Genomic DNA, 26449 nt, shown 5'->3' with positions numbered 1-26449 from the left:
ATGGGCTAAAAACAAGGAACCACTATGGGGTGGCTAAAATTGGTTGACACGCTCTCCCAGATCTCATTCAGCAATCTTTACTCAGAGTTAGGGCATAGACAGAGGCAGTCTGAGATGGTAGTTGTTGAGGTGTTGATGCATATTACTATATACCATCTACCTGATATTGTGCTTGAGTGCCTATCGATAAAGCCCTGGAGTTCTGAAAGTTGGCGGGGTGGACGGAAAACATTGTTAAGACCGATATAACAAATCTGCAGCATCTTTGAAGCTTGATAATTTTGCTATTACCGATTATCTGTACAAATCATCTACGATCTCTCAAATCTACCTGGAAATTTTGGCTCAAATCGGAACAATGGCGGCAAATGCCAATCCTTTTCTGCTTGCCGCAGACAACAGCCCCGCGCTGTTGCCTCTTCTTCGCGACAATCCGTCCCTAGCATCAGGACAGGACGAACATGGCTATTCCCTTGTCCACGCCGCCGCCAGCTACAACCACCTTGATCTCCTGCGAGCATTGATTAGAGAATTCCACGTCGATGTCAATCTGCGCGATGAAGACAACGAGACGGCGCTTTTCGTGGTGGAAACTGTTGATGCTGCCAAGGTCCTAGTAGAGGAATTGCGAATTGACATATCGGCGAAAAACACCGAAAACGTTACGGCACGACAAAAGATCACAGAGGAGGACGAGTTTCCCCAAGTTGCCGAGTATCTGACGATAGTCGAAGCTATTCGAGCGAATGAACTGCGAAATGGGGAGGTTATCAACGGGACAGTCAACGAAGAAAGCACACCGCTGCCGCCTGCTCCTCATGGCATGACCGTTACCATGGGCACTATGGCACCTGGTGAAGCGGACGGCGCCGAGGTCGACCCAGAATTCCGGCAGCGCATCGAGCAACTAGCCCAACGGGACGACTTTCATACTGAGGCCGGCCAAGCCGAGTTGCGAGCACTAGTCCAAGATGCGATAGGAGATGCCAACCTTGCGGACCGTAATGTTCGCCCACGGCAGGACTAGTGCATTTGTGCTGGTTATTTCGCAACCATTATTCGTGGCCGTGGATATCCCAGAGAAAGTACTCTCCAGGTGAATTGGGTGGTCTGAGTATACTACACTCGGTGCCTTCACCGGAAACTCCTTTTCCAAACGACGCCACACTCAACGAAAACCATGACTGGGAGGACGTAGCCAGGATGATGTCGACCAAGGTTTGTCGTGTCCAGGTGGGAGACATGAAACCTTGCCAGCTAACTTTGCATAAAATAGCTTCTTGCAGTTCTTCCGGGGCTCCCGGTACGGCGTAGCGAGACAGATACGGATCGATCTTATCATCAGCATTAGCCCGTGGACTTTCGAGTCTCAACAAAGATAGCCATTCGTAGATGCATGTGGCGAACTCGACAAGGTTATCGCGCCCGCCACTTTCGAGGATAGCCTGCGGTGGCTTCAAAGATGGCACAATTGCTCGCACCGTTTCAACGTACAAAGGCGAGGAGCTATACTTTGTTGGGAAGTGACTCTGTAGTGGATCCGGATCGGGAGCTGTGGCCAAGTTTAGATGTAGTGAAGTACAGGTAACACAGGAACCTTACTTTTTGACAAGTTGCAGAACAACCAGGTGACAGGCTGGTTGAGTACGTTATCGCAAGCATACACCAACCTGTCGAACCCTTTCTTCCCTGCGAAACTTGACGGATTCCGCAGATCATACTGAACGACTGACGATGTGTCAGTGTGCGTCTCAATATTCGAGGTATACTCGTCCTTACTCCATCTTGGCTTGGTTCCCCGTCTGCCTTTGACTCCGTGTGGTTGTCCGACGATTCCGACTCGCTCATATGTTTCCTTTTCCAGGTACAGCGTGAGTGTACCTTTAAACCATGTGAGCGGATGCACTGTAAAGGAAATACGACAGGACCAACCATCCTTTAGGGTAAAGACATTGTCCGTCCCAATTCTGCCCTCTGACAGCATCATAATGTTTCCGATCTTGATGTATTCCTTGAAGAATTCACCAGAAATGATGTCCCCTAGCTTCATGATGACCCTATAATGCACTGGGCACTGGGCGTCCAGCTTGGCTCTGACCTTCTTGAGTGCTTCTCGAGGAATAACAAGATCAACCTGAGTACTCTTAGCGACTGACTTGAAGATGAGACCTGGCATGGAGGATTCATACCCTGTGGATGAAACCTTGACTGAGAAGCGTGCTCCATGGCTTCCCCTTCGTTGGCAACTGCGTCGGGTCCGGATGGGACATGGTACCGTACGTGAGGAAGCATTTTGCGGATTGATAGACATTTGGCGTTGGAAAAGACAACATCTTGGTTCTCAAAGTAATTTATCAAAGGTACTCTAACCGTATTTGAGGACCTGTGATAAATCGGTATGGAAACCACGGCGCGCGTTTCTAAGCAAGAGAGCCTAGTAACGGTGAGCTGGGCCAAATTCTTTTCAATGTCATGGGGCATGCAGTTATCGGTGTATATGCAATAACTGTATCTAGCGGCTACTTTTCACCCCGCGACTTCCCAGAACTGACACTATCCAACTTTTCACAACGGGACGTATTTACAGAGGAGAGCTGTTCGGTATTTCCCATCGTGCAGGATTACAGTCCTGGCAGAAACTTGACCGACGTCTCTTCCAACTTGCGGATGGGATGGACTGATCGGAAGAAAAATTCAACATTGAGGCCGGCATAGTCACTCCTCAGAAATAATTTTTATAAATATCAACAGAACTGCACCAGAGTTTATTCAACATGGAGTACCTCATTCGTTTCAGTCAATCTCATGAGACTTTTCGCGTAGCAGAGATCCAGGCGCTCGCTATCGTTGCTGGTTTCAATATGGAAATTATCCATTATGATGCGGAGGTGAAAGCCCATCTCATCCATATTAGATCAACTCACTCACATTTGCATAGTCGCCTTTCTGTGTCGTCCGCCTTCCCTCGGAAGAAGCAGCCCGTACACTTATAAAACGCTCCATAATCGCACAATCCATTCATGAACACTGGGGCACAGGCGGCACGTTCGATGAGCTGCACGCAGAAGTCAAGAAGAAGACCTCTGAACTATGGCCAAAATACAAGACGGCAAGCTTCAAAATCTCCCTAGACAACTACCAGGGCACCAGACCGAACAAGCAGAGAGTTGCCCTATTCAACTCCTTCTCCTACCTCCCATTCTCAGGAGAGATCAAGATGAAAGATCCAGATGAAGAGTTCACTATTTTCGAGCAATGGGATTTCAAGGCAGTCGAACGCAACCTGCCTGCTCCGCTAAAAGTGCATTTTGGACGATACATTGCTCCGTCCGGGAGAGATTTGTGCCTAAAGTTTGATCTCAAGAAACGTGGGTATATTTCGACAACGTCTATGGACAGTGAGTTAGCCCTCATAACGGCAAATATCGCTCTTGCCGCCCCAGGAAAACTCTTCTACGACCCATTCGTGGGCACTGGTAGCTTCCCTATTGCTTGTGCCCAATGGGGCGCCCTGGCATTCGGCAGTGATATTGATGGAAGGAGCATAAGAGGCGAGGGAAAGAAGAAGAGCTTGAAAGGGAACTTTGAGCAGTACGGCCTGCAGCAAATGCTAGGTGATATGTTCGTGTGCGACTTAACAAACAGTCCCGTGCGGCGGAGACGTATACTCGATGGCATTTTGTGTGATCCTCCGTACGGCGTCAGAGAGGGGTTAAAGGTGCTGGGTTGCAGAGACCCGGAGAAAGAGCCCTGGGTTGTGGAAAAGGGGAAACTCATCTACAAAGAGCCTGACTTCATTCCACCGAAGAAACCATACAGCTTCCTCGCCATGTTGGATGACATATTGCAATTTGCAACGGACACTCTGGTCGACAATGGCCGACTTTCTTTTTGGATGCCCACAGCCAATGATGAACAGCAAGAGATGGGCGTGCCGACGCATCCCTGCATGGAGAATGTAGTCGTCTGCACTCAAGTTTTCAACAAGTGTAAGTGCAAACACACAAAAGTCACTTGGCACAAATGGATAGAGCTGATATATAAAAGGGACGCGGAGACTTATTACCTACCGCCGGCTGCCAGACTCAGAAGTGGATTCTGAAGCCCTGGCACAGAAACGATCCCATGTTCCGACCAACGGCGTTACCGCCGATGAGCTGAACCCATTTCGCCGCCATTACTTTAATGGTTTCCGAGCCCAGGCTGCTGTTGACTCTGCGATTGAGGCCGCTCCCAAATAAGACGACTGAGTTCTCGACAGTGGTTTTGTAGCTGAACTAGCGCGAGGCCCCTATGGCAAAGCAAACTTGTCATTGGGCAAATGTTGGATATCCAATGCCTTGTTACTCGTCACCCATCAAGGTCCCAGCAAGATGAGCAGCTCTATTGTTAATTATGGCGACACATACCCTGCAGATGAGATAAGGAGCTACATCAAGTTGCTGGTCTGCTGCTTCACAGTACCCCAGGGTAGCCTCGCGCTTTTCTTGAACGTCAAGCTGAGTCCTTCGCGGAAGGTCGAAACAGGTACAACCTAGTAGGACCTGCATCACGCCTGTTTGTTGTCTCACAAGCTTAGCTGAGAGGCGTACGGAGGAGACATGTTCTATGAAATACACGATGCCGGCATAAATTTAGTTCAGTACACCGATCCGTGATAAACTGATCAATTTAGCATTTGCTGATTACTTATGTATGCGCCCCAGTCTTTGCAAGCTTGATGCCTTCTAGTTTGGCGTGAATGGAGAGAAACTTGGGCACGGAAGCCGCTTACTAGACCGGCGTCGAGCTGCTGGGACAATTGCCCCAGGCCGTGCGCATGCAACTGACATCTAAGCCACCGGTTCTCCCGGATCACATGGATGAACGACGCAGTAAACGGCCCCTGCTCAGAGGACTAGACAAATCAGCTTTGGGCTGCAAAGCATCGAGTACTTGATGAGGGAGACGGTCGAGGTGTAAACAACGGGACCGCCATGACGGAAGATCGCTACCACGATCGGCCAGTAAAGACAGAGACAAAAGAATACATTGTGGCTTCCGAGGCAGACATGGTCAGCATCTATAAAGCAATGAGCCTCTCAGGTTCTGAGTTTTCCGCACTCAAGATGTCTTGACCGTATACCTTTCAGCCCTGCCTCTGTCTTGAGAGCTGCAGGGGAACATCTGTTGACATTGGTTGGAAGGGACCAGGAAACGCGAAACCTATCTGATATAGGAAAGCTTGCTGGTATGCAAGGTAACAGGCGGCGCATGGGTAGCGGCGAGCTTGTTATTTCCGTTCTCACATCTTCTTGTCGTTGTTCCTTGCATTGAGGCAATTCATCGCGATAGCCGTCCATGATATTCTCGTGGACTTATTAAGTTGACGACCATCGAGAGAAGCACAAGCCAAGAATGCATTGCGCCGTCTCTTCAGTTGCCAGTTGGCAGAGTCTGTGGGTCTAGGCCAATTCCTAGCGCTACAGACTGGTCGTTAAATTCCCCAGTATTCGCTGTCTCCATGCTTGGCTAGCGAATCAATTGACGTCGCTGAACGGGTCGCATCAGGAGACTTCCTCAACTGTATAAGTAGCGTCATAGGGTACCCTGCACGTCGGCGTCAAGGTGACTAGCTCAAGCCGTCTCCTTTCTCGCAACCAACGGCACCGCCTACTTGAATCAACCCATCCATCTTGCCATACTTCGTGATCCGCCATCTCAACTCTCTACGTTTGATCTACTGCCTCGCTCCTTTTAATAAACCAGCCAGATTTCCTGTATCTCTCGTCTCATCAATTAATGGCGTGGGCTGTGTGAGGATGCATAATACTCCCATTTGGTTTTGATTCCTGCCGATCAACGCCATTCTTTCGCTTCTGTTGATAGCCGGCGCTTTGTTCAGCTATCGCAGTATTCCACGGCGAGGATAAGACCTCACTCCGTCATCCCGCTCAAATCCGTTCGGCCGCGCATCGCACTGCGTCGCATTGCATTTCTGGTCGATGGATGGCTAGCAACTTCAATCGCAGCCTATTTGCCTTCGATTCCTTTGCTTCTTGTCCTGTATTTGCCTATTGTCTCTTGTCTTATTCATTGCTAAATTGAATTATCGGGTAACGCGCCTGGGGCAACCTTTCTTTACGAGGGATTGACACTTTAGCCATCACGAACTATGCCCACACCATCGAGCAACCCCCCACCCGAGCTGCCACCGCGGTCATATAGTTCCTCATGTCCAGACGAGCTTCGTGTGGCATCCACTTCATGGCGGCCTGAGGACAACGATGGCATCGACGAGATGAACGTGGACAGTGATGAAACAACGCCGCCCTCGCCTGTCAGCGCGCCGCCCGAATCATCACCTATGGGAGACGCCACGATCGAGTCGCGCTTTACAACCGAATCACCGGGGCCAGATTCGGAAAGCGGCCACTTGGGTACAGCATCTGGAGACACGGACGGCCCATCGCAGTCGGGCAAGCCGATGGGCACAGACGATGATGCGACAACGAGACACGAACTCATGGGCGATGCGACCACTGCGTCTGCAGCAAGCCGGAGGAGTGCAGCGTTCGACGTGGTTTCCCCCGTCAGCGCCGACGGAGGCCAAACAGACGATGCTGTAACCTCCAGCAGAATGCAGGAGGATTACTATGCGCTGCCCCTGGGCTACAACATCTCCAATGTCAGGGTACGTGATCTTCTGACGACAGACGCCGCACACCAAGTAACCCTTGTATATGTATAAGATGAGATTACTGACGACTACCATCAGATAACACCGACTTCACCTTCGTCATTCCTGAGGCCGGGCAGCAAATTCCATGGCACACAGCAGTCTGAACGGCAAATCTACGACGTACAAGTCGAGATCAAATACGTCGACTTGCGCGAGTCATATCTTTGCGGCTACTTGAAGATCCAAGGTCAGTCTACAGTGCTCTAGTATTCAGTCGCAAATAGCATGGTACATGGTGGAGACCATCACGCCGTTGCTGTCAAAGACAATAGGACAGACAGGACGTGTGGGCATCGCTATTTCAATGTAGTCAACCTGCTAATACATTCTTTTCGACAGGCCTGACAGAAGATAACCCAACTCTGACTACCTATTTCGAGGGCGAGATCATCGGTTCCAAGTATGGCTTCACCACCAAACACGACACATGGGGCGCCACGGAGAAAATCGATATCAACCATTGGAACAAGTTCAGCGCATTCAGACAGTACTCGAAGCAGGCCCGGAAAGGCCCTGTTCAAATTCACGATTTGGCTAACCAGCAAAATATCTTCATGCGGTGGAAAGAACACTTTCTCGTGCCGGACCATAGGGTTAGGACGATCAATGGGGCCAGTTTTGAGGGCTTTTATTATATTTGTTTCAATCAAGCCAAGGGATTGGTGAGCGGGATTTACTTTCATAGTAAAAGTGAGAAGTGAGTACTGCATTCAATAATGATGTGTTACGTAAATGTATTGTTAACAAAACAGCAGGTTCCAGCAGTTGGAGCTAAAGCATGTCGAGGACCGCGGATGTTTTGGAGCCATGGAGTTCAGATGAAGTATCTGTCGATTGAATCAGGCCAGACCACTGACCACGTTGGAGGATCTCGTGAAAGCACAAAGTTCAAATAGGGCTGACGCATGCCGCCCCAAAGATAAGGATTAATAAGATCCAAGACAGAGGAGGAAGGCGGCGAATTGGCTGGAGAAACCGACAGGTCCGGCGCATGGCCATTCATTACTCAGAACGAACGGCGAAAATACCTAATTGCTGCCATTTAATGGGGTGTTGGGGGGAATTGATACAGCATACGGACAAGGGCATCCCAGCCGAGGCGAAACGGATGATGGACAGGAGTGTAGGGCTGTCAGTCACTAAATGCTTCAAACGTTGACAGTGGAAAAGGGATGAATCCAACGCATCAAGGCTTGTGGTGGTCTCGGCAGTGAATTAGCAAAGAAGCGGCGCATCAAATATGATGCTTCCGCCGGGTATTGATATTATGTCCTGATGTAGGCCGCCTAGCTGTGAGAACTGATAGCAGGCTGAGAAGATATGTACATGATTCATAATGCCTTCCCAAGACTGCGCTATCACCCACAAGTCTGCCACAGGTCTGCTGTGTCTTGGCTCACCGGGCTCGATCCATCATTGACGATGCAGCTACTGCAGCCTTTGCCATCATTCCATGTTGCTCCTTTCAGCAGTGAGGAACAGCGCCCTTCCCTTTTTTGCGACGGATCATCCTTGTTAAACTGGTCGTTAACCTGCTTGAGCTGCTTCGCATTCCAGGTTCCAGAAGTCCAGGCGTGGTAACTTTTTCACAAGTCCATTCCCTCCCCTCAACACCTCAAGAAATAGGCTTGATCTTGAAATGCAAACTCGTCAGACTGAAAACCAACGCCTTCAAGTCCTGTACCAGATAGTAGAAGACGCGCAAGCCCTCGGGGTCGGCCGACTCGGTCACGTCAATCAGACTCCCAATCTTGGCTGTCTCGAAGGAGATGTGATCGTTGCCCATGCGAATCTCGAGCTCCTGCCTCCCGTCCTTGTTCTTCTGGGGCCACTTCGCGTCGTCCTCCTTCATGATCTCAGAGCTCTTGACGATGCGCCGGATCTCGTCCACCACCAGCGACGACACGCACATTTCCTTGCGGATCAGACTGTCATTTCGATAGTTGGAATTATTGGCGTACCGTGCCACCGCCGAGCGCCCGTCACCAACGACACGGATGTCGAATTCGAGGAATTCATGGCCGAAGCGGCCACTGTGGCCAGAGCTGGGGGGCGCGTGTTAGTAGGCGATCTGGAACTGACTGGGGTTGGGGGAGATGTACTAGTAACGCAGGTAAAAAGGCTCGGCTGTTGATGTTGACGCCATCTTGGGATTCTTCTGGCGCGAAGAAGATGTTTAAGACTCTCCAATATCGTGAAAAGGTAATTGACGTAAGACACGAATTATTCACTCAGCCTCGAGGTTGCGCTCAACCAAAGTTGGGACTCGGCAACATTGAACTTGGCGGGGCAGAATCGCCATAATATCAAGGCGGTCAGAGCTCCATGCTATGAGGCTAGCTGTGATCACATGACGGTGGGGCTTGACTGGGGTAGTTTCGGACCCGGAATATCAGTGCCGGAATGACCTCGAGCCAGGCTGGAAAGGCCAGCCAAGCAACGGCGGTCCCAGCTCAGGAGGGACAGATATTCTGTGTGGGATGGCCAGCGTAGCGCAGTGGACATTTTGATATTGGCCAGTTCGAGGCTACGCCGAACATTAGGACAACTCGACTTCGCAGCAATTCAAGCTATCCCAACAACGCCAATCCGCAACGTCGACCTTTCCCCTGGGATGCAGACCTTAACTGCATTGCCTGTTATCGAGTTTTCACCCGTCTTTTCAGACAACCGAACGTCACGTAATCTGTAACCCGTACGTGTTTCCGGCACAGTGCTCTCCTAGCTTGGATACAAGAACCCCATAATATATACCCAGCAATTGGGCGTCTAACACCTACGTACCGCCAGACAACTGCGACGAATTGTCCCTCTGCACAACATCTCCTGATACCCCCTTTGACGACGCGGTCGAGAACCGCACCATTCGCCCATCATGTCGACCTTTCTTGACAACGCCTACAGCTTGGTCCACCAGGACAATGCTGCCGATGTGCCTACCCTGACGGACCTGCGCAACCAGCTGGAGAAGGGAACAGACGAGAGCAAGGTTGACACCATGAAGCGCATTTTGACGGTCATGCTGAACGGCGACCCAATGCCCCAGCTGCTCATGCACATTATCCGCTTTGTCATGCCCTCCAAGTACAAGCCGTTGAAGAAGCTTCTGTACTTCTACTACGAAATCTGTCCCAAGTTGGATGCTCAGGGCAAGCTCAAGCAGGAGATGATTCTGGTGTGCAATGGCATTAGAAACGACCTGCAACATCCAAACGAGTACATCCGGGGCAACACACTACGTTTCCTCTGCAAGCTGCGCGAACCTGAGCTGATCGAGCCGCTGCTGTCCTCAGCACGCCAGTGTCTCGAGCACCGACACGCCTACGTCCGAAAGAACGCCGTCTTCGCCGTTGCTTCCATCTACCAACACTCGCAATCACTCATTCCGGACGCCTCTGACCTGATCGCCACCTTCCTCGAGACCGAGAGCGATGCCACTTGCAAGCGCAATGCTTTTGCTGCCCTTTCTTCCATAGACCACGACAAGGCGCTGGCATACCTCAGCCAAGTCTTCGAGGGAATCCCCAACGCAGAGGAGCTGCTCCAGTTGGTGGAACTCGAGTTCATCCGCAAAGATTCTGTTCAGAACTCGCAGAACAAGGTGGGTCATGACTGCCATTCGTTGCTGAACAGAAAGCATTGCCCATATTAACACATTGCCAGGCACGATATTTGAGACTCATCTTCGATCTTCTCGAAGCCGGCGCATCGACTGTCGTATACGAGGCCGCCTCATCACTCACAGCCCTGACCAGCAACCCCGTTGCAGTGAAAGCCGCTGCTGCCAAATTTATCGAACTCAGTATTAAGGAGGCAGATAACAATGTCAAGCTTATTGTGCTTGAACGCGTGGATCAGCTCAGGCAGAAAAATGAAGGCGTGCTGGACGAACTCATTATGGAGATACTCCGCGTTTTGTCCAGTCCCGACATTGATGTGCGAAGAAAGGCTCTTAGCATTGCCTTGGAGATGGTCTCCAGCAAGAACGTTGAGGAGGTGGTCTTGCTGCTCAAGAAAGAGCTGTCCAAGACCGTCGATCAGGAGTACGAAAAGAACGCCGAATACCGTCAACTGCTTATTCACTCGATCCATCAATGCGCCATCAAATTCTCCCAAGTTGCTGCCAGCGTGGTGGACCTCCTGATGGACTTCATCGCCGACTTCAGCAACACCTCCGCAGTCGATGTTATCAACTTCGTCAAGGAGGTTGTGGAGAAATTCCCCAAGCTGAGGCCGTCCATCGTCGAGCGCCTCGTTGCAACGCTCAGTGAGGTCCGCGCTGGTAAGGTCTACCGCGGAATCATCTGGATCGTGGGAGAGTACTCTCTGGAGGAAAACGACATTCGGGATGCCTGGAAGAGGATCCGTGCTAGTCTGGGAGAGATTCCCATTCTAGCTTCGGAACAGCGACTGCTGGACCACGCAGATGGGGACGGGGAGAAGGACAAGGAGCAGGTTAACGGTCACTCCAAGCCAGCAGCCCCGTCTGGTTCGAGGAAAGTGCTTGCCGACGGTACCTATGCCACCGAGACTGCTCTAACCAGCTCCGCCGCAGCTGCCGCGAAGCTGGAGGCCGTCAAGGCAGCACAAAAGCCACCTCTGCGACAGCTCATCCTCGATGGTGACTACTACCTGGCAACCGTCCTCTCTGCGACTCTTACCAAGCTTGTCATGCGGCACTCGGAGATCTCGCCTGATAGCGCGCGCACAAACGCTTTGAGGGCCGAGGCTATGCTTATTATGATTTCCATCATCCGCGTTGGCCAGTCTCAGTTCGTCAAGGCACCCATTGACGAGGACTCGGTCGACAGAATCATGTCTTGCGTCCGATCATTAGCAGAGCTCGCCAAGAAGCGCGAACTAGAGTCCGTTTTCCTCGACGATACCCGAAAAGCCTTCCGTGCTATGGTTCAGGTTGAGGAGAAGAAGCGTGCCGCCAAGGAGGCCCACGAGAAGGCCAAGACAGCCATTCAAGTTGACGATGTCGTACAGATCCGTCAGCTCTCCAAGAAGAACGTGGGCGACGGCACCGATGAGATCGAGCTTGACCTTGAGAAGGCCACAGGTGGTGATGCACCATCAGAAGATCTGTCGTCGAAACTGACCCGGGTTGTGCAACTCACTGGTTTCTCGGATCCTGTCTATGCCGAGGCATATGTCAAGGTGCACCAATTCGATATCGTCCTCGACGTCTTGCTGGTCAACCAGACTACCGAGACATTGCAAAACCTTTCAGTAGAATTTGCAACTCTGGGAGACCTGAAGGTGGTTGAGCGTCCGACCACACAAAACCTGGGTGCCCACGACTTCCATAATGTGCAGTGCACGATCAAGGTCTCCTCGACTGATACCGGTGTCATCTTTGGCAATGTCGTATATGACGGTGCCCACAGCACCGACACAAACGTGGTTATCCTTAATGACCTCCACGTCGATATCATGGACTACATCCAGCCAGCCACGTGTACGGAGACCCAATTCAGAACGATGTGGACCGAGTTCGAGTGGGAGAACAAGGTCAACATCAATTCGAAGGCGAAGACTCTTAGGGAGTTTTTGACACAGTTGATGGCATGCACGAACATGAATTGTCTCACACCCGAGGCAAGTTTGAAGGGCGATTGCCAGTTTTTGAGCGCGAACTTGTACGCGAGAAGTGTGTTTGGTAAGTTCTCGTCCCTACCACTATTTCCTACCCTTGCTTTTTCAACGAAGAGAATCCTGACAGCATGACAGGGGAGGATGCTTTAGCCAATTTGAGCATCGAGAAAGAAGGCGACGACGGCCCCATCACCGGTTTCGTCAGGATAAGAAGCAGGTCTCAAGGTCTAGCCCTCAGTCTGGGTAGTCTGAAGGGCTTGAACAAGATCGGAACGGCGGCTGCTTAGGAGGCACCGTGGGCGGGGACAAGTGGATGTGAGGTAGCTACTGTATAGACAGGTCAAGGAGTCTTTTCTAAGCATATCGGACTGCAAAAGTTAAGGTAGTGTTGATCTCTATAAGGTGAAGATCGCTTGACAGTAGAACTAAGCCAAATCATAACATCTTAATTTCTATGCTGTGAACATCTCGTACACTCGAGTTTTAGCAGGTATTGTAATGCGTTTCTTCCCGAGTTAGTAAAGCGAAGTTCGAGCGGGAGCATACATCCGTCCTAACTTAAGCAGAGCAAGCAGGTAGAAGGCTGAAGAATGGAACTCGAGATGTCAGATACTGATGGAGATACCACATTGTTCTGGCATTGGGAATATAAATAGATTGCTTTACTGTATCTAACACGGGCTACTAGTGGTACATCTACTATACTACGATGGACCAAAAAGGATGATACGACTCTAGATATTTATAATGGATAATGACGCTATCGACTATGGTTATACCACTGATTCCTGTGGGTAGTTCATTAGAAAATGCTTTCTCGACACCGACGTGGTGGAGGCAAAAGACACAGGAAAATAGAATAAGACCCAGTCACCTCAAACCAACAACATGTCTGCAGTTCGCCATAAAGTCTTGTTAGGAATTATCCACTCCAGAATATCAAAATTACTGCTGGACTCATGGTGCGTATCGAGGTCCCTTGAGATTGCCTCAGATCAGGCATGTTCCGTCCATACCAGCCAAAAGATATGGAGTTGGTTTCCTGCTCGATGCCCCAGTCCCTCTCTTCCCAACGGTGTGGAACGACTGTATTATTGGGGCACGAAAGATGTTGGTGCTTCACTGCTAGTGTTCACCTACCTATGGACGGATAAATTCGGTGGCATGTAATGGGTAAAGACGCTCTGTTCGAGCCAACATCAATTGGTATTTACTTTAAAAACGGTGGTACTTTTTAGGATGTAACTGGCCATACCTAACTTGTGTGTGCAGGTTGAATGCAAGTTCGGAGGCTACCGACGTAGTCCGCTTACAATCACTCGCAGCAGAGTATATGTAGGCGTGAGAAGTTATAAAAGGAGTAAAGACCGTAAGGTTCAGATGCAGTGTGTCTCTTCAGGAATGCTCGTTGAAAAATATGGTCTTATCATCTTGGCCCAACATCTCCGGAAGATCGACCAGTGAACTAAGCCGAGGTCCGAGTGACTCTCTGGACACTGCATCGCGTTCGGCATGCCTACGCGGTACCCATCATGATGTTGGGTCGCACAGTCACACCTATCAGATCATCTTACTGCATTTTTGAGCATGGAAACAGTCGGACACTGCGTTTCCAAGTTGAGAATTTATCCCTCGCTTCAAATTGCCCGCACCCGGTAGTTTGGAGTCACAGGGTAAGGGCGTGTAATCACGGATGTCGTCACAATTGGTTGGGTGAAAATGCGTCGTTCAGCTGAGTGCTGGAAATTCGGGTATTCTTTTTCTCAGCTACATGCAGTGATGGCTGTCCTGGCTGGTCCAATAGTTCAAATCAGGAGATACATTCGAGGCGAGGCCGTCCATTTCCACCAGTTGGCTCGATTCTCGAAGGACAGTTGCATGGAACGATACCCGCATCTGATACACAAAATATTTTTGACTTATTTGGAGCATCTCCATGGCGTTGTACATAGACTTTTTTGATCTCGCAAAATGAGGGTCCTGTGTGCTGTGTGCCGGACTTCTGAGGCTCAGCATGCCACAAGTGAGTCCTAGTTTATAATGGAGCAGTGGTAGATACTTACAAGAATACAGTATGTGTGCCCATAGTCAATGATTGCTATAGTCTCATTGTTGGCACTGTGACAAGCTCAACGACAAACTCATTCTGCTCGACTTTTTCTACGACAACGACAACTACACTCACCGCAATCACCTCAGTGGCGGAAACCGTTACAATAGCACCTTTCACCACGACCGTCACCAAGTTGGAGAGCAAAACATGGAGCTTAATCGAGCAATCGCTAGGTGGTATTTAAAAAAAACCCAACAGTCACCATGTAAGTGACGGAACGAGTGTGCTATAGTCATCACTGCCGGTCCGCATTTGCACACAACTACACAACCCAAACTAACACTACATACCCAGCACATCTATCTCCCGTGTGTTTGCAACCAGCATTGCTAGACGGGACGAAGTCACCATTTCGGCGTGCAACACCTCCCAGAGCAGACTCGCATGCTCATGTCTCCTATCTCCCGCTCCAACCACGGCGACTTCGACAGCCTACAAAACGGTGACGGAAACCACTCGAACGCAGACCGAATTGGTCGATCTTGCCACAAAATTCGCCACTAAGACCAAGAAAATTTTTCTCCGTGTCAAAGGTTACGGCATGTTGGTCGCCTTCTAATGAGATGAAGTTGTGTAATGACTGACCGTGCGTGTGAAACAGGATCTGGGCCCGGCAACTAGCACGGTTACAACCACAGTCGTTGTGACTGAGACTTTGCGGGCATAATAGACAAATGCATGGCGAAAAGGAGAGGTGGATATTCATGGGCCGGGCTTGGGATAAAAGGGTCTGAGGCCTCGGGGCCAGATTTTGATCTAGTATAAGTAGTCTTATTGAATCCCAATTCCAGCTCTGAGCTGCGTTGATTTCAAGCCACTAACGTTTACTTCCTGTTTGTCCTAAATATTATCTATAGCCTAGAAGTCTACCATTGTTTTGGCTGAGTGCTGCGATAGTAGAGTGCAGTAGTGTATGAGACATTTAACACCCGTTCGCAATCGACTCGCCCATTTTCTGCATGATCTGGGTCATAACTTGTATTTGCACAATTAAACTGTTTTTCAAATCGCGCTTAGCACGTAGCGGATAATCTTCGACTCATTCAAGAGGGTCATCAGAATGAACCGTCGTGGGCTGCGTATTTTAAGCCATATTTATACTAGCGATTTATGATAGTTTTGAGGCGGCCTCCAAATTTCTGATGTATGTAGAATACAAGAGCTCCTGTATTTATTGACGTCCACCCCTCGAAATTCATAGTTCCAACGGGCTCTGATGTGACGGTTATATTGTTCAAGTCCCCTTGTTAATAATGGACTTTACCCCAAATACAATCCTTAGGCCCGGGAGAAGTGGCTCATACGGTTGTGGGCACCAAATTTCGGAAGCAGCGAGTGAGTTTGTCATTCAATTTCTTGAGGATGAATGCGTCAAGTAGGGCTACGACAAGCGCGTAACCTATCGGAGATCGACTCGATCAGCGTCTGCACTAGTTTTAGGTCCAACTCTGCCCATGGCAACTCAACTAATGCTCTGGCATAAGCGTGGTCGGGTACATTTCTCTTAAGAATGACAAAGTCGGGCTTAAGCTCGTGAATCGTCTCTTTCAAAGATTCTCATATATGCCCAATTCAATTAGGTTAAGATCAGGATGTGAGTAAGTCAGTCGATTACCCAGATACCGTGATCCCAAGCCACTCTGGAGAACCGCCTGTGATGAATCCGTCTGTTATATTGCATAAATAGATCGTCTATTTCATAAAACATAGGCAGACCTTCATCGTGGACTTGCTGGTATTACTTTTCGAATACTCCTCCTCTTGGAGCCTCTAGGTCGCCTTCGCGAGAGACGATTTTAGAGATACCCTTGCCATTCTTTGAGGCCGTGTCGCTATAAATACGCTTGGCGCAGGCGGACTTGATAGATAGCTCGATCCTTCTCAATTATAAGTATCGGGGATGTCTTCTCGCGCGCAATTTGAGTTTCGTTTCTGATGAGCCGTTTTAGCTGAGGTTCAAAATCTCAGCCAGTCTAGCGGTATTTTAAGGAAAATAAATGCTCTAGGGAATGTCGCAGTAGGAGAAGCCAGTGTTGCCAGGATATATATGGCGTTCAGAGGCTGCAGCTCCCTTCATGTGATCAATAGTCGACTTTTGGGGAATGTAGCGACGCATATACTAGTCCGAATACCTAGCTGACTATTTCAGTATGGGACTCACGTCACTGGGCGTATATCTCCACATATGAAAAAGTTAGAAGCGTGAAAACATCCGCATTTTGGTACGCAAATGGATTTGCAAGGGTGTCGCAAGTTGAGCGATATTGAAATCTAGGGTGCCTGAAGAGGTAACGTCCCACACCCACATCCGGGACACCCCCACATGTGGGACACCCAAAAATGCCTCATCAACTCCGCTAGCCTCTAACTTCAACCTGTTTTTTCTTTACCAATATCGATTCAATCGTTACGAAATTTTACGTACGTCTTCTTTACACTAATATGAGTCAATATACCGAAGATGATATTTATCGAGCTCTTAAAGCAATAGCTACCGGTCAAAGCCTCCGAAAAGCAGCATATGAGCATGGTGTCCCAAGGTCTACTCTTTCACGACGGATTCAGGGAGCCCAGTCAAGAGATATAGCCTTCGCTGACTACCAGAGGATCTCTCCAGCCCAGGAATCTCATCTGGCTGAATGGGTTCGAATCCAGGCTGCCCTTGGCCTCCCAACAACCCATCAACAGCTCAAAGACTTCGCCGAGCGTATCCTACAGATTCACGGAGACACCGAACCACTTGGAAAGAACTGGGTCCAGGCTTTTATCAAGAGGAACCCGTCAGTCAAGGTCCAGAGAAGCAGAGCTATCGATTCCCAACGTATTAATGGAGCCTCAGCTAATGTGATCAGGCAATGGTTCAAATACCTCGCTATCCCTGAGATCAAAGCTATTAAGGCCTCGAATCGATACAATATGGATGAGACAGGTATTCTAGAAGGTAGAGGATCAAATGGTCTTGTTCTAGGATCATCTGAGACTCGTTCTATACGGAAGAAACAGCCTGGATCTCGAGCTTGGACATCTCTTATAGAGTGTATCTCTGCGACTGGTACTGCACTACCCCCACTTGTGATATACAAGGGGAAGTCTGTCCAGCAGCAGTGGTTTCCTCTGGACTTGACTCCATACGAAGCCTGGAGGTTTACAGCAACAGAGAATGGGTGGACGTCAGACTCTACGGCTATTGAGTGGCTACAAAAGATCTTTATTCCTTTGACTCAACCAGAGGACCCTGAAGAGACTAGGTTACTTATCCTAGATGGGCATAGTAGCTACGAAACGACAGATTTTATGTACCTCTGCTTCATAAACAAGATACACTTGCTTTTCTTGCTGCCACACACATCCCACGTTCTCCAGCCTCTCGATCAGTCAGTCTTTGGACCCCTCAAGGCAGCCTATAAGAAGGAGCTTGGTTACCTTGACTGATGGGATACTACTACTGTCGTAGGGAAGAGAAACTTTCTCCTCTGCTATAGAAAGGCACGTCTAGCAGCATTGACCGCTAAGAACATTATCAGTGGATGGAAATATACTGGTCTCTGGCCTTCGAGCATAGCTAGACCCCTTATGAGCCCCCTGCTCCTTGAGAATACGTCAGCACCAATCAGACAGCCTAGTCAGACTTGCAAAGGGTACTCTGATAGTGAGGGTAGTCAGGACTGGGAGTTAGAGACATCAGCAGTAGCCTAGTCAACGCCTAAGAGGAGAGATGAGCTCCAAGATCAAATCAGCTTATTCAGCAAGCTTGATAGTGATCCAAATAACCAGCGGCTACTCTTTCGGAAAGTTCAAAAGGGCTTTGATGAGAAGGACTACCAATTAGCTGTCGCACAGCGAAAGATTGAGGTAATAGAGGCAGAGCTTGAGGCTAGTAGGGCTAGGAAGCGGAGGAAGGTCGAGATGAGCCCAAATTCGAAGTTTACTAATATTAAGGCTATTCGGAAGGCTCAAATCGAGGCTGGTGAAATTGAGGATAGTACAGATGAGTCTAGCGAGTCTGAAAACCCTAGTGACGGTGAAAGCTGTATTGTAGTCGCATTAGAATAAGTGTAAAAAAGGTTGAAGTTAGTGGTTATAATATACAGCATCATTTTTAGGGCGTCCCACATGTGGGGGTGTCCCGGATGTAGGTGTGGGACGTTATTAGGTGCGGATTGGAGCTCGGAACTCTCAGATAAGCCCTGAAAGAGTTTCCTGCGACTTATAGTCTGGAGCATAATCGGCAACCCATTTCTAAGTCGCACTGTAATACCATCCTAAAGACCTCTTAATTTACGAGAGGCTTAGGACCTCTAGTCTTGACTAGAGATTGAATAGCAGCTATAGGATAATTTACGTGTAAGTCGTCGTTATACGAGAACGGCCGAACCACGCCAATAGCGCTGTAGGATCTGCGGAGAGCTCAGAAAAAATGCTCGCACTTGTCAGAATAAAAAAGATGCGTACGAAGAAGAGGATTACGATTAGTTTGAATTGATGTTTTTGGTTATGGTCAAGTTATTGAAGTTATTCGTACGGCGCCAAGACAAAGTGGTCAACTTGCTTGTAGGATACGTTAGCCATTTTGTTAATTAGACTATTTCTTGCAGAGGATTAATATTAAAAACACTATGCGAATGATAAGTCCAGCCCTTTCAAAGAGCACTTATCAACTGGGAATGACGTGGATCGTTCAAGAATTAGAAGGCACACCTCACCAAATCGCGTGGTTTAGATTTACCCACTACTCATTGGCTTTGTTTCGATACTATACATGTGTAATAAAACCACTTGCGGTACTTGTAATTTCAGGCATCGAGGCTTACTGTGCTTTTTTTATAATGTCAGCTCCACTACTATGTCTCTCCTCATATTGTTACAATATTATTACATTCATCAGGGTGACAGTGTCCCATTTTGCTTCATCTTGCCCCTTTTCATCCTAAAGGGTTCGTCGTCACCACTTCCTTGTCGACTTCGGTCTGGTCATTTCTCCGCAGCTGAGCTATCAAACTTCTTCTCTTGCGCCTCGGCAGCAGCCTCAGCAGTGGCCATGTTGTTTTTTCCTTTCTTGACGTTCTTCCATTCTAGCGTAGCGCAGCCAAGAACGGAAATGCAACAAAGGATCAACGCAATACAGAACACCTCCTGCAGCGACTTGTTGTAAGCTACAAGGATAGTCTGTCGGAACTGTAATGGTAGGATATCTACTAGTGACGTGGCAACACCCGATGTAACGAGACTCGGGTCGAATCCAGGCATCCCGGTAAGCCTTGACAGAAGTTGATTGCTCAGGACGTTCTCTCCAACAGAGACGAAGATGGTAGAGGCCAAGAGGTTGCAGAACAGCATCAGGGACAGGCCAATCGGAACATCCATTTTCGGCAGAACAGCCTGCACAGTGAGATTCGGTACTTGGAAACAGACGTCCATACCGATGCCATAGAGAATCTGGTAACCGATCCACTTCCCTGAGCTGGTATCAAGCGGAAAGGTTGTAATTAGCCCAGCCCCGACCGACATGAGGCAGGACCCTACTATCACGAGTAGCGTGTAATATCCAACCTTGGAATTCGTGAAACCACCGACAAGGGATCCGACAATCATCTTTATCATTGTGGGTAAGAGTCGAATACCAGATTGTGCAGAGTCGACACCTTGAACAGACTGGAACCAAGTCGGAAGGTAGTAAACTGTCATCGGTGTTAGTTAGAGACTCACGTCGCACAGACGATGTCATTTTCTTACCAAAGATGAAGTTCCCTGCACTTATACCGAAGGTTACCAGAATCGCAGAAAGGACACTTCGCTGCTTGAAGATACGTGGGGAAAGTGTGGCTGTTGCAGGCATCCAGATTTGAATAGCAGCGAAGGCAGCCAGCAGTACGCCTGCAAAGGCCAACAGTATAATAATACGCCATTCGTTCCACTGTAGACTGTCAGTGGATCCGAAAATCGAGTCGAGAACCATGTGACGATGAGGCTGTGCGGGCAGAACTTACAGTATACGTTTGGCCACCCCATTGGAGTGCCAGCAGAAGACAGACAAAACCAGGTATGAACAGTGCGGTACCAACAAAATCAAGTTTCTTGAGCTTCTTGGACAGTGGCAGCTTGGTCGTATCTCGGTCTGGAATCTTGAGAAGGAGGGCAATGACAGCTATGGCGACGCTACTAATGGGGAGATTAAGGTAAAAGCACCATCTCCAGGTTACTCTCGAGGTTAAACCACCGCCAATCAAAGGTCCCGAGATGGATGCAACGCCGAAGAAGGCACCGAAAAAGCCTTGGACTCTTGGACGGATATGCAAAGGCACGGCGTAAATGATGCATACAATCTTGACAGCATGTACGTCAGTATGTAAGAGACTTGGAAGACTGGATGGGGGATGGTAAACAAAAGCCTACCGATCCAGCGAAGATACCGGCGGCGCCAACTCCGCAAATTGCTCTGCCAACGATGAATGCCGTCGAGTTCGGAGCCACCCCACAGAGGGCGGAGGCGGCCTCGAATATGAGACTGCTTGTCAGAAGCACGGTTTTCACGGGAAGAAGGTATAAATCTTCCCAAATAGCAGCTGGAACGCGCATGTTGTCAAGAGGTACGATTTTCCGTACCAACCGTAACTGGAAAGGGCGTTGAACTCGTCAGTGATTACAGGTATGGCCTGGCCAGTCCAAGTCAGCCCGCAGTCTCGACGTTTTCATGCCTGCATATGTAAGTTACGTACCGTTGAGACGATGCTTCTGTCCAGAGCAACCAAAAATGAGCCGAGAAGAACCAAGATTAAGAAGAGCCAAGTTTTCACGCTCGTCTCGGGTTCAGTTTGGGCAGGTTTGGTGGCATCGTCCTTAATGGTGGTAGTTTCGTGGGAGGGCTGCCGTTTGGCGTTGTAACCAAATCAGATGTGTTGTCATTTTGAGGAATAGTTGGAGTAGCTGGACTTTCAGACGACGCCATGTTAACGTTTTGTTGCTTTTGTGATCCTGTTTCAATCATACACTGTTGTAAAGTTCGCTCGTCCGAAGAGGACTGCAGAGAAAGGAAACGAACAGTTGAGGCTGGCGTACTTGAAAGCGTATGCTCGCTTGCTAGTGGTAATATTGTAGGAGCAGAGCAGAGGCTTCCAAGCTTATTCGACAGTTATTGTAATTTGTCGATGCCGTCGTTGATCTGTTCGGGACTTGCCAAAGCCTGCTTCCAATGTTATAATTGCGCACGAAATTTTCCATCAGGGTCTATCAAACAAATAGATTGGAGATGTGAGACAGGCACATAGAGACCTACCAGGCAGATTGATCGGGTTTTGCTATCTCCCGTGTTGGTAGCCATTCCGGCGATAGAAGTTCGGATACGCTACCCCGGTGGGTTCTGTATGGGTTTGCAGTCCAGCACCAGTTGGTACTAGCATTTTGTAGTAGAGAAAACTCGTGTAAACTTCGATTTAATAATGTAGCGAAAAAGTGATCCAGGTATCGATAGATCGCGTTATATTTTTCTTATAATCAATGGCATAATTACTAGAGTAAGTACCGGAATGTTATGATTATTATTATTATTAAATACGGCGTAGGCTCAAAGCCCACGGTACCTCTACTAGTACTCCCGTATATCAAACCGTTCCCTAATAGCTGGACTAAATATATACGCTACGTGGTCAATTCGCCCTATTAGCGACGTTACGTTTGCTACTATACTTATTATTAAATACGCCGTAGGCTCGAAGCCCCCGGTACCTCTACTAGTACTCCCGTATGTCAAACCGTGCCCTAATGGCTGGACTAAATACATGCGCTGCGTCTTCGGTTCGCCCTATTGGCGACTGCGTTGCGTTCCCTACCATACTACGTTGGTTCTCAACCTACCAACAAAGTCCCCCCTGAGAAGATCGATGCTATCTGGGCCTTGAAGCTGTCCGACCCGTCCCTAGCAGCCACCTTACAATAGTCCCACTAACTACTGGTTCTCCTGTTGCCGTTGCGAGGTCTCTGCGAGAGTATAGTGGCCGTGGTGCGATGGCGGCCCGTAATCGTTCCCTCGGTCCTTCCAACAGCCCGCAAAAGAGGATTACGTGCTCTGCCGTCTCAGGGGCGTCGCCACAGCGGCATAGCGGCGATTACACGCCAAAAGCCCCTGTCTTGAATAAGAAGGCTGCTAGTCCTATTTTTTCCGTCCTGATCTGGCACAGCGTAGACGCCTCCAGTCGGTTCAGGCCGAAATACTTGCCCCCTTTCGGTATCTGCATCGAAGGGCCCTACGGTTCCTCAGCGATAGCGCGTCGCTGGCGATCGTGATGCTCTGCTCCGGTGAGCCATCTCTTCCTCCAGTGGCCGAGGAGGAGGGCATCGGGGACCTCCTTTTCCTCACTCATCCACTCGGAGCCCCGGGCTTCCTTCTCCATAGTGTACCCTGCCGGTCGGAGTAGCTGCGACGCCTGCTTCCTCTTCGCCGGCCTATCCTGCCGGAGTATATGTGACGCTTAGCGCTCGCGCTGCGAAGCAGATTTCTCTTCCCGCTAAGCCGTAGCCGTTCTTCAAACTTAGCAGGCCGGGCACTAAGATAGAGGTCTAGTGGCGGGATTGCTGCTTCTGCTTCCAGGTGGCGAAGCGGCGTCGCTTTGTGGGCGCCACAGACTACCCGGAGGCACTCGTTCTGTATTCCCATCAGGCTCTTAGCTGGCCCTGCCGGTTCCTTATAGTATGCCACGCAGTCGCCCCGAAGGTGATCGCGCTACGGAGAACCACCGTATATAACAGCCTCGCCCGTATAAGATCGCAGCCCCACGACATATTGACTAGCTTTTTCAGGACTAGCTTTTGAGTTGCCATTTTTATTTTAACACGCTCAACATGGGCGTGCCACATCAGTTTGCGGTCGAACCAGACTCCTAGGAACCTCGCTGAGACTACCGGCGACACTGTGGCGTCCCCAAGGCGAATACTTTGCGGCAAGGGCTCTCGGGCCCTAGTAAAGTGCATTAGCTCACTCTTGTCAGGGGCGAACTCCATCCCGTGCCTCACTGCCCACCGCTGACACGTAGCCCATGCGCCCTCCAACCGGCGACAGGTCGTGTCTGGATCGGTGCCGACGCTTAGCAGGTTCGTGTCGTCCGCGAACCCGACTACTAAAAGTAGTGGGTGCTGCTCCGCTAGCTCCTCGTACAGCGTTGAAATGTATAATATAAACAGTATCGGGGATAGCGGTGACCCCTGGGGGACGCCAGCTCGTAGGGGGATTGGCTCTGACTCCTTGCCATCGAACCGGAGGCGTACCATCCTATCCTCCACGAAGCTGCGTACCCACTCCTGAACCCACTCCGGGTAGCCTTTCCGGGCTAATATGGAAATCAGCCGTCTGTAATTGACCGTATCGAATGCCCCCTTGATGTCTAGCTGTAGCAGCGAGGCGATGCCCCCGCGTCTCCACGCCGTATAGACCACGTCCTCAACTATACGTATTGCCAGTTCGGTGGACCTCTAGAATTGGTTGACATTTGAATGTCGACAATGGCAGGACTCGAACCTACGCGGCCGAAGCCATTCGATATCTGAAATATTATTCGAGTCAAACCCAGTAACCACTTTGGTACATTGCCTGATTCGTTCGATAGCTACTATACTACGTTAGTTCTTAACGCACTAACAAAAGCCCCCTGAAAAGATCGAGAATATCTGGACCCTAAAGCCGTCCGACCCGTCCTTAGCAGCTACCTTATAATAATCCCACTAACTGTTTCACGTGACCCCCGTGACTGCGCTTGCACCTCTGGACATACCAAACAACCTAACTAGAAGCATCCAGACGTCCACGGCGAAAACGCGACCGCCAATGGTCTCTAGAGGACAAGTATCTTACATACTGTGATCCAGCGAATCCTCTTCACTTCATGACCATCTGGATGGTGCGTGTATTCTCTGCTAGGCACCGTTTGTTGGAACACTACTCGAGACATGCTTCGTTAGAGGTGCAGCAGACAGAAGAGCAGCGCCAAGCCTCTGTCTCGTGTGCACTAAGCATGCTTGAGTGTGATGCGAAGCTCTTGACCTCACCCGTTGTCAAGGGGTACTACTGGTTCGTTTACTTTCATTTCCCAATGCTTGCACACGTCCATATTCTTCGATATCTGAGAGAGCAGCCCGAAAGCGACCAATCTCGAATGGCTTGGAAAATCCTGAGTGAAAATTATGAGGCCCACGTCATGAAACCAAAATCAGCGGACGCGATCTTCGCTGTCTGTTCCCGCCTCGTCTTGCAGGCCTGGAAAGCACGTGAAGACTTATCGAAACGACAAGGCGAGCCGACGGAGATGCCGTGGATTGTGTCGGATATCCAGGATAAGGCGAGGCAGATATGGACAGGCTTTTCACCCCAGGGTACTGCAGAGCAGCTCAACGGTGTGGTTGGCTCCAGCCTGGATCAATCTTTGACATCAATGTCATCGGATTACACTTGCGAGGGCATTAATTTGCAAGGCTTTGCAAGCTCAGAACCCGGCGGCTACCATGATATACTGACGCCAACTTTATCGGGCTCAGATGCGGGCCAGTTATGGAATCCGCTTGACTGGATATCAATGGGATTACAGGACCAGTGAGTATCATTTCCAAGAACGAAGAGAATAAAATGACCTTCACTCAGAGTAATAGTTGACCTGAACTTGTAAACATGACAGAATGCGTAACAGTTCAAAACCAACCCCTAACCGCATAACCCTTGATTGATTGATTGATTGAAATTTAACGTCTCATCACGTGAGACGTGCCGGGCGCAGTGCCGGCATGGTCTATGCTAGTCGAATCTATGTTACAGGGGACTGTCTTCATCTAACATTCCTGTTCAGTGCGATGGGCAGATCTCAGTAAAGAAATTGGTCTCCTCCGCCCATTGACAAAACAAACGAGCTCCCTTGGCCGTGCCTAGGAGGGAATCTATACTATTCTTGGCCATATGCGCTTTTAGATGACCGGGCGTGGCCTTGCGGCCGCGCTTGCAAAAGTAGAAGTGGACTGGTGTCTTTGTCTTTCCACACCCGCAGTTGAGCAGTGCGTCGCGATGCTGGAGTCTCTCGTGGTAGGTCACGAAATCCCCGTGGTGCGACCTCGCTGCGAGTAATCTGCCTAGGTGTTGCCGGGGCAGGCCAAGTTCGGGGGGTCGCGGGTGGATAGCGATCCCTAGATCTCGATACTGTTGAGGGCAGGTAGTGGCCCATCGATCGTTGAAACTCTTCCAAGTGTAGGATCTCGCGATTCTCTTTATATGTGCGAATGAGGCCGGGTGTTGTGTCTTGGGTGGTTGCTCACAGGCCGCTTTGGCCTGGACATCTGCTTCTTCGTTTCCGGGGATGCCTACGTGTCCTGGGCACCACCAGATATACACTTGTCCCTTGACCGCATAATTAACCACATAAATGTGGAATTGGTGGCCTAAGGTCACGTGGGATACGGGCAAGATACTTAAATGCCTTTGTGCGGCTTGGACCCCCCCACCTGTACTTCCCTTTTTCACCTTCGTATGTAGCCGGAATGCCAGTACCAGTGCGATCCCACAATAAATATATAACTCAACTGCTTTATTCGCCGGCTTCCTTAGCTACACGAGCACTGCCAATTAGTGTAGTTCTCGACGGCCATGTCTAGTGGTTCAGCATCTCGTTTTCTTGCTAATCGAACATATTGAAACGCCGGATAGCAGCTTAAAGAGGTCTTGGATTGTCGAAATAAAAGCCAATGCTCTTAATCTAACGCTATACCACAGCATTATTACATGAACTAGTGGCCATCAGATCGCCATTTACTGGAGTATCCGCTATAAACAGGCACAAATGCCGTCTATCAAAACGTTAAACGAAAACGAGAACTCCCTCTGCGCTCGTCCAAACTTGAAACGCATACCCCCTTATAGTATCAAATCCCACTAATTATACAGATTCAAGCGACTCGGTCCTTTACTTGGTATACATTATGTAAATCAAAACCACCAGTAAAACGCCAAGAAGTACACGAATGGGAAAAGCAAGGACAGAGAAAAA

The 26449-nt window shown here is 49.5% G+C and overlaps 9 protein-coding genes and 1 non-coding gene across 10 annotated transcripts; 6 read left to right on the top strand and 4 right to left on the bottom strand.

The window, feature by feature from the left end:
* Nucleotides 1-85: 85 nt before the first annotated feature.
* On the top strand, nucleotides 86-1081 carry BCR38DRAFT_238608 (ankyrin repeat-containing protein). Its single transcript, XM_040854373.1, has one exon. The coding sequence runs from the start codon at nucleotides 359-361 to the stop codon at nucleotides 1025-1027; it is 669 nt and encodes a 222-aa protein (XP_040714211.1). The 5' UTR covers nucleotides 86-358; the 3' UTR covers nucleotides 1028-1081.
* Nucleotides 1056-2333, bottom strand: BCR38DRAFT_345814 (ribonuclease P 40kDa subunit; the record flags this gene model as incomplete). The annotated part of the gene is made up of 5 exons (XM_040856209.1): nucleotides 1056-1552; nucleotides 1603-1728; nucleotides 1780-1881; nucleotides 1933-2134; nucleotides 2190-2333. The coding sequence occupies 5 exons, from the start codon at nucleotides 2331-2333 to the stop codon at nucleotides 1056-1058; spliced, it is 1071 nt and encodes a 356-aa protein (XP_040714210.1).
* Nucleotides 2334-2774: 441 nt separating this feature from the next.
* BCR38DRAFT_346951 (S-adenosyl-L-methionine-dependent methyltransferase) lies at nucleotides 2775-4241 on the top strand (the record flags this gene model as incomplete). Its single annotated transcript, XM_040856295.1, has 3 exons — nucleotides 2775-2888; nucleotides 2939-3989; nucleotides 4048-4241. The coding sequence occupies 3 exons, from the start codon at nucleotides 2775-2777 to the stop codon at nucleotides 4239-4241; spliced, it is 1359 nt and encodes a 452-aa protein (XP_040714209.1).
* A 1644-nt stretch (nucleotides 4242-5885) lies between these two features.
* BCR38DRAFT_238569 (uncharacterized protein) lies at nucleotides 5886-6866 on the top strand. Its single transcript, XM_040854372.1, has 2 exons — nucleotides 5886-6673; nucleotides 6732-6866. Exons 1-2 carry the CDS (start codon nucleotides 6155-6157, stop codon nucleotides 6759-6761), a joined length of 549 nt encoding a protein of 182 aa, XP_040714208.1. The 5' UTR covers nucleotides 5886-6154; the 3' UTR covers nucleotides 6762-6866.
* BCR38DRAFT_346882 (vacuolar import and degradation protein) lies at nucleotides 6755-7543 on the top strand (the record flags this gene model as incomplete). The annotated part of the gene is made up of 3 exons (XM_040856289.1): nucleotides 6755-6908; nucleotides 7061-7418; nucleotides 7477-7543. Coding segments are annotated over 3 exons (579 nt in total), but the record flags the coding sequence as incomplete, so codon positions are not given.
* A 417-nt stretch (nucleotides 7544-7960) lies between these two features.
* On the bottom strand, nucleotides 7961-8867 carry BCR38DRAFT_517879 (mago nashi like 2; the record flags this gene model as incomplete). Its single annotated transcript, XM_040865123.1, has 2 exons — nucleotides 7961-8766; nucleotides 8824-8867. The coding sequence occupies 2 exons, from the start codon at nucleotides 8865-8867 to the stop codon at nucleotides 8337-8339; spliced, it is 474 nt and encodes a 157-aa protein (XP_040714206.1). The 3' UTR covers nucleotides 7961-8336.
* A 729-nt stretch (nucleotides 8868-9596) lies between these two features.
* On the top strand, nucleotides 9597-12609 carry BCR38DRAFT_346116 (adaptin N terminal region-domain-containing protein; the record flags this gene model as incomplete). The annotated part of the gene is made up of 3 exons (XM_040856234.1): nucleotides 9597-10322; nucleotides 10385-12386; nucleotides 12458-12609. 3 exons carry the CDS (start codon nucleotides 9597-9599, stop codon nucleotides 12607-12609), a joined length of 2880 nt encoding a protein of 959 aa, XP_040714205.1.
* Nucleotides 12610-19406: 6797 nt separating this feature from the next.
* BCR38DRAFT_458902 (major facilitator superfamily domain-containing protein) lies at nucleotides 19407-21420 on the bottom strand (the record flags this gene model as incomplete). The annotated part of the gene is made up of 7 exons (XM_040862225.1): nucleotides 19407-20113; nucleotides 20169-20349; nucleotides 20423-20758; nucleotides 20829-20983; nucleotides 21043-21088; nucleotides 21152-21235; nucleotides 21319-21420. The coding sequence occupies 7 exons, from the start codon at nucleotides 21418-21420 to the stop codon at nucleotides 19407-19409; spliced, it is 1611 nt and encodes a 536-aa protein (XP_040714204.1).
* Nucleotides 21421-23922: 2502 nt separating this feature from the next.
* On the bottom strand, nucleotides 23923-24016 carry BCR38DRAFT_t212. Its single transcript has one exon. It is a non-coding gene; the product is annotated as a tRNA-Ser (tRNA).
* Nucleotides 24017-24307: 291 nt separating this feature from the next.
* BCR38DRAFT_410790 (uncharacterized protein) lies at nucleotides 24308-25015 on the top strand (the record flags this gene model as incomplete). Its single annotated transcript, XM_040858508.1, has 1 exon — nucleotides 24308-25015. The coding sequence occupies one exon, from the start codon at nucleotides 24308-24310 to the stop codon at nucleotides 25013-25015; it is 708 nt and encodes a 235-aa protein (XP_040714203.1).
* Nucleotides 25016-26449: the final 1434 nt, after the last annotated feature.

Source organism: Pseudomassariella vexata (assembly GCF_002105095.1).
Source record: "Pseudomassariella vexata strain CBS 129021 chromosome Unknown BCR38scaffold_9, whole genome shotgun sequence".
Taxonomy (NCBI): Eukaryota; Fungi; Ascomycota; class Sordariomycetes; order Amphisphaeriales; family Pseudomassariaceae; genus Pseudomassariella; species Pseudomassariella vexata.
This window is presented reverse-complemented; position numbering and strand designations above follow the sequence as displayed.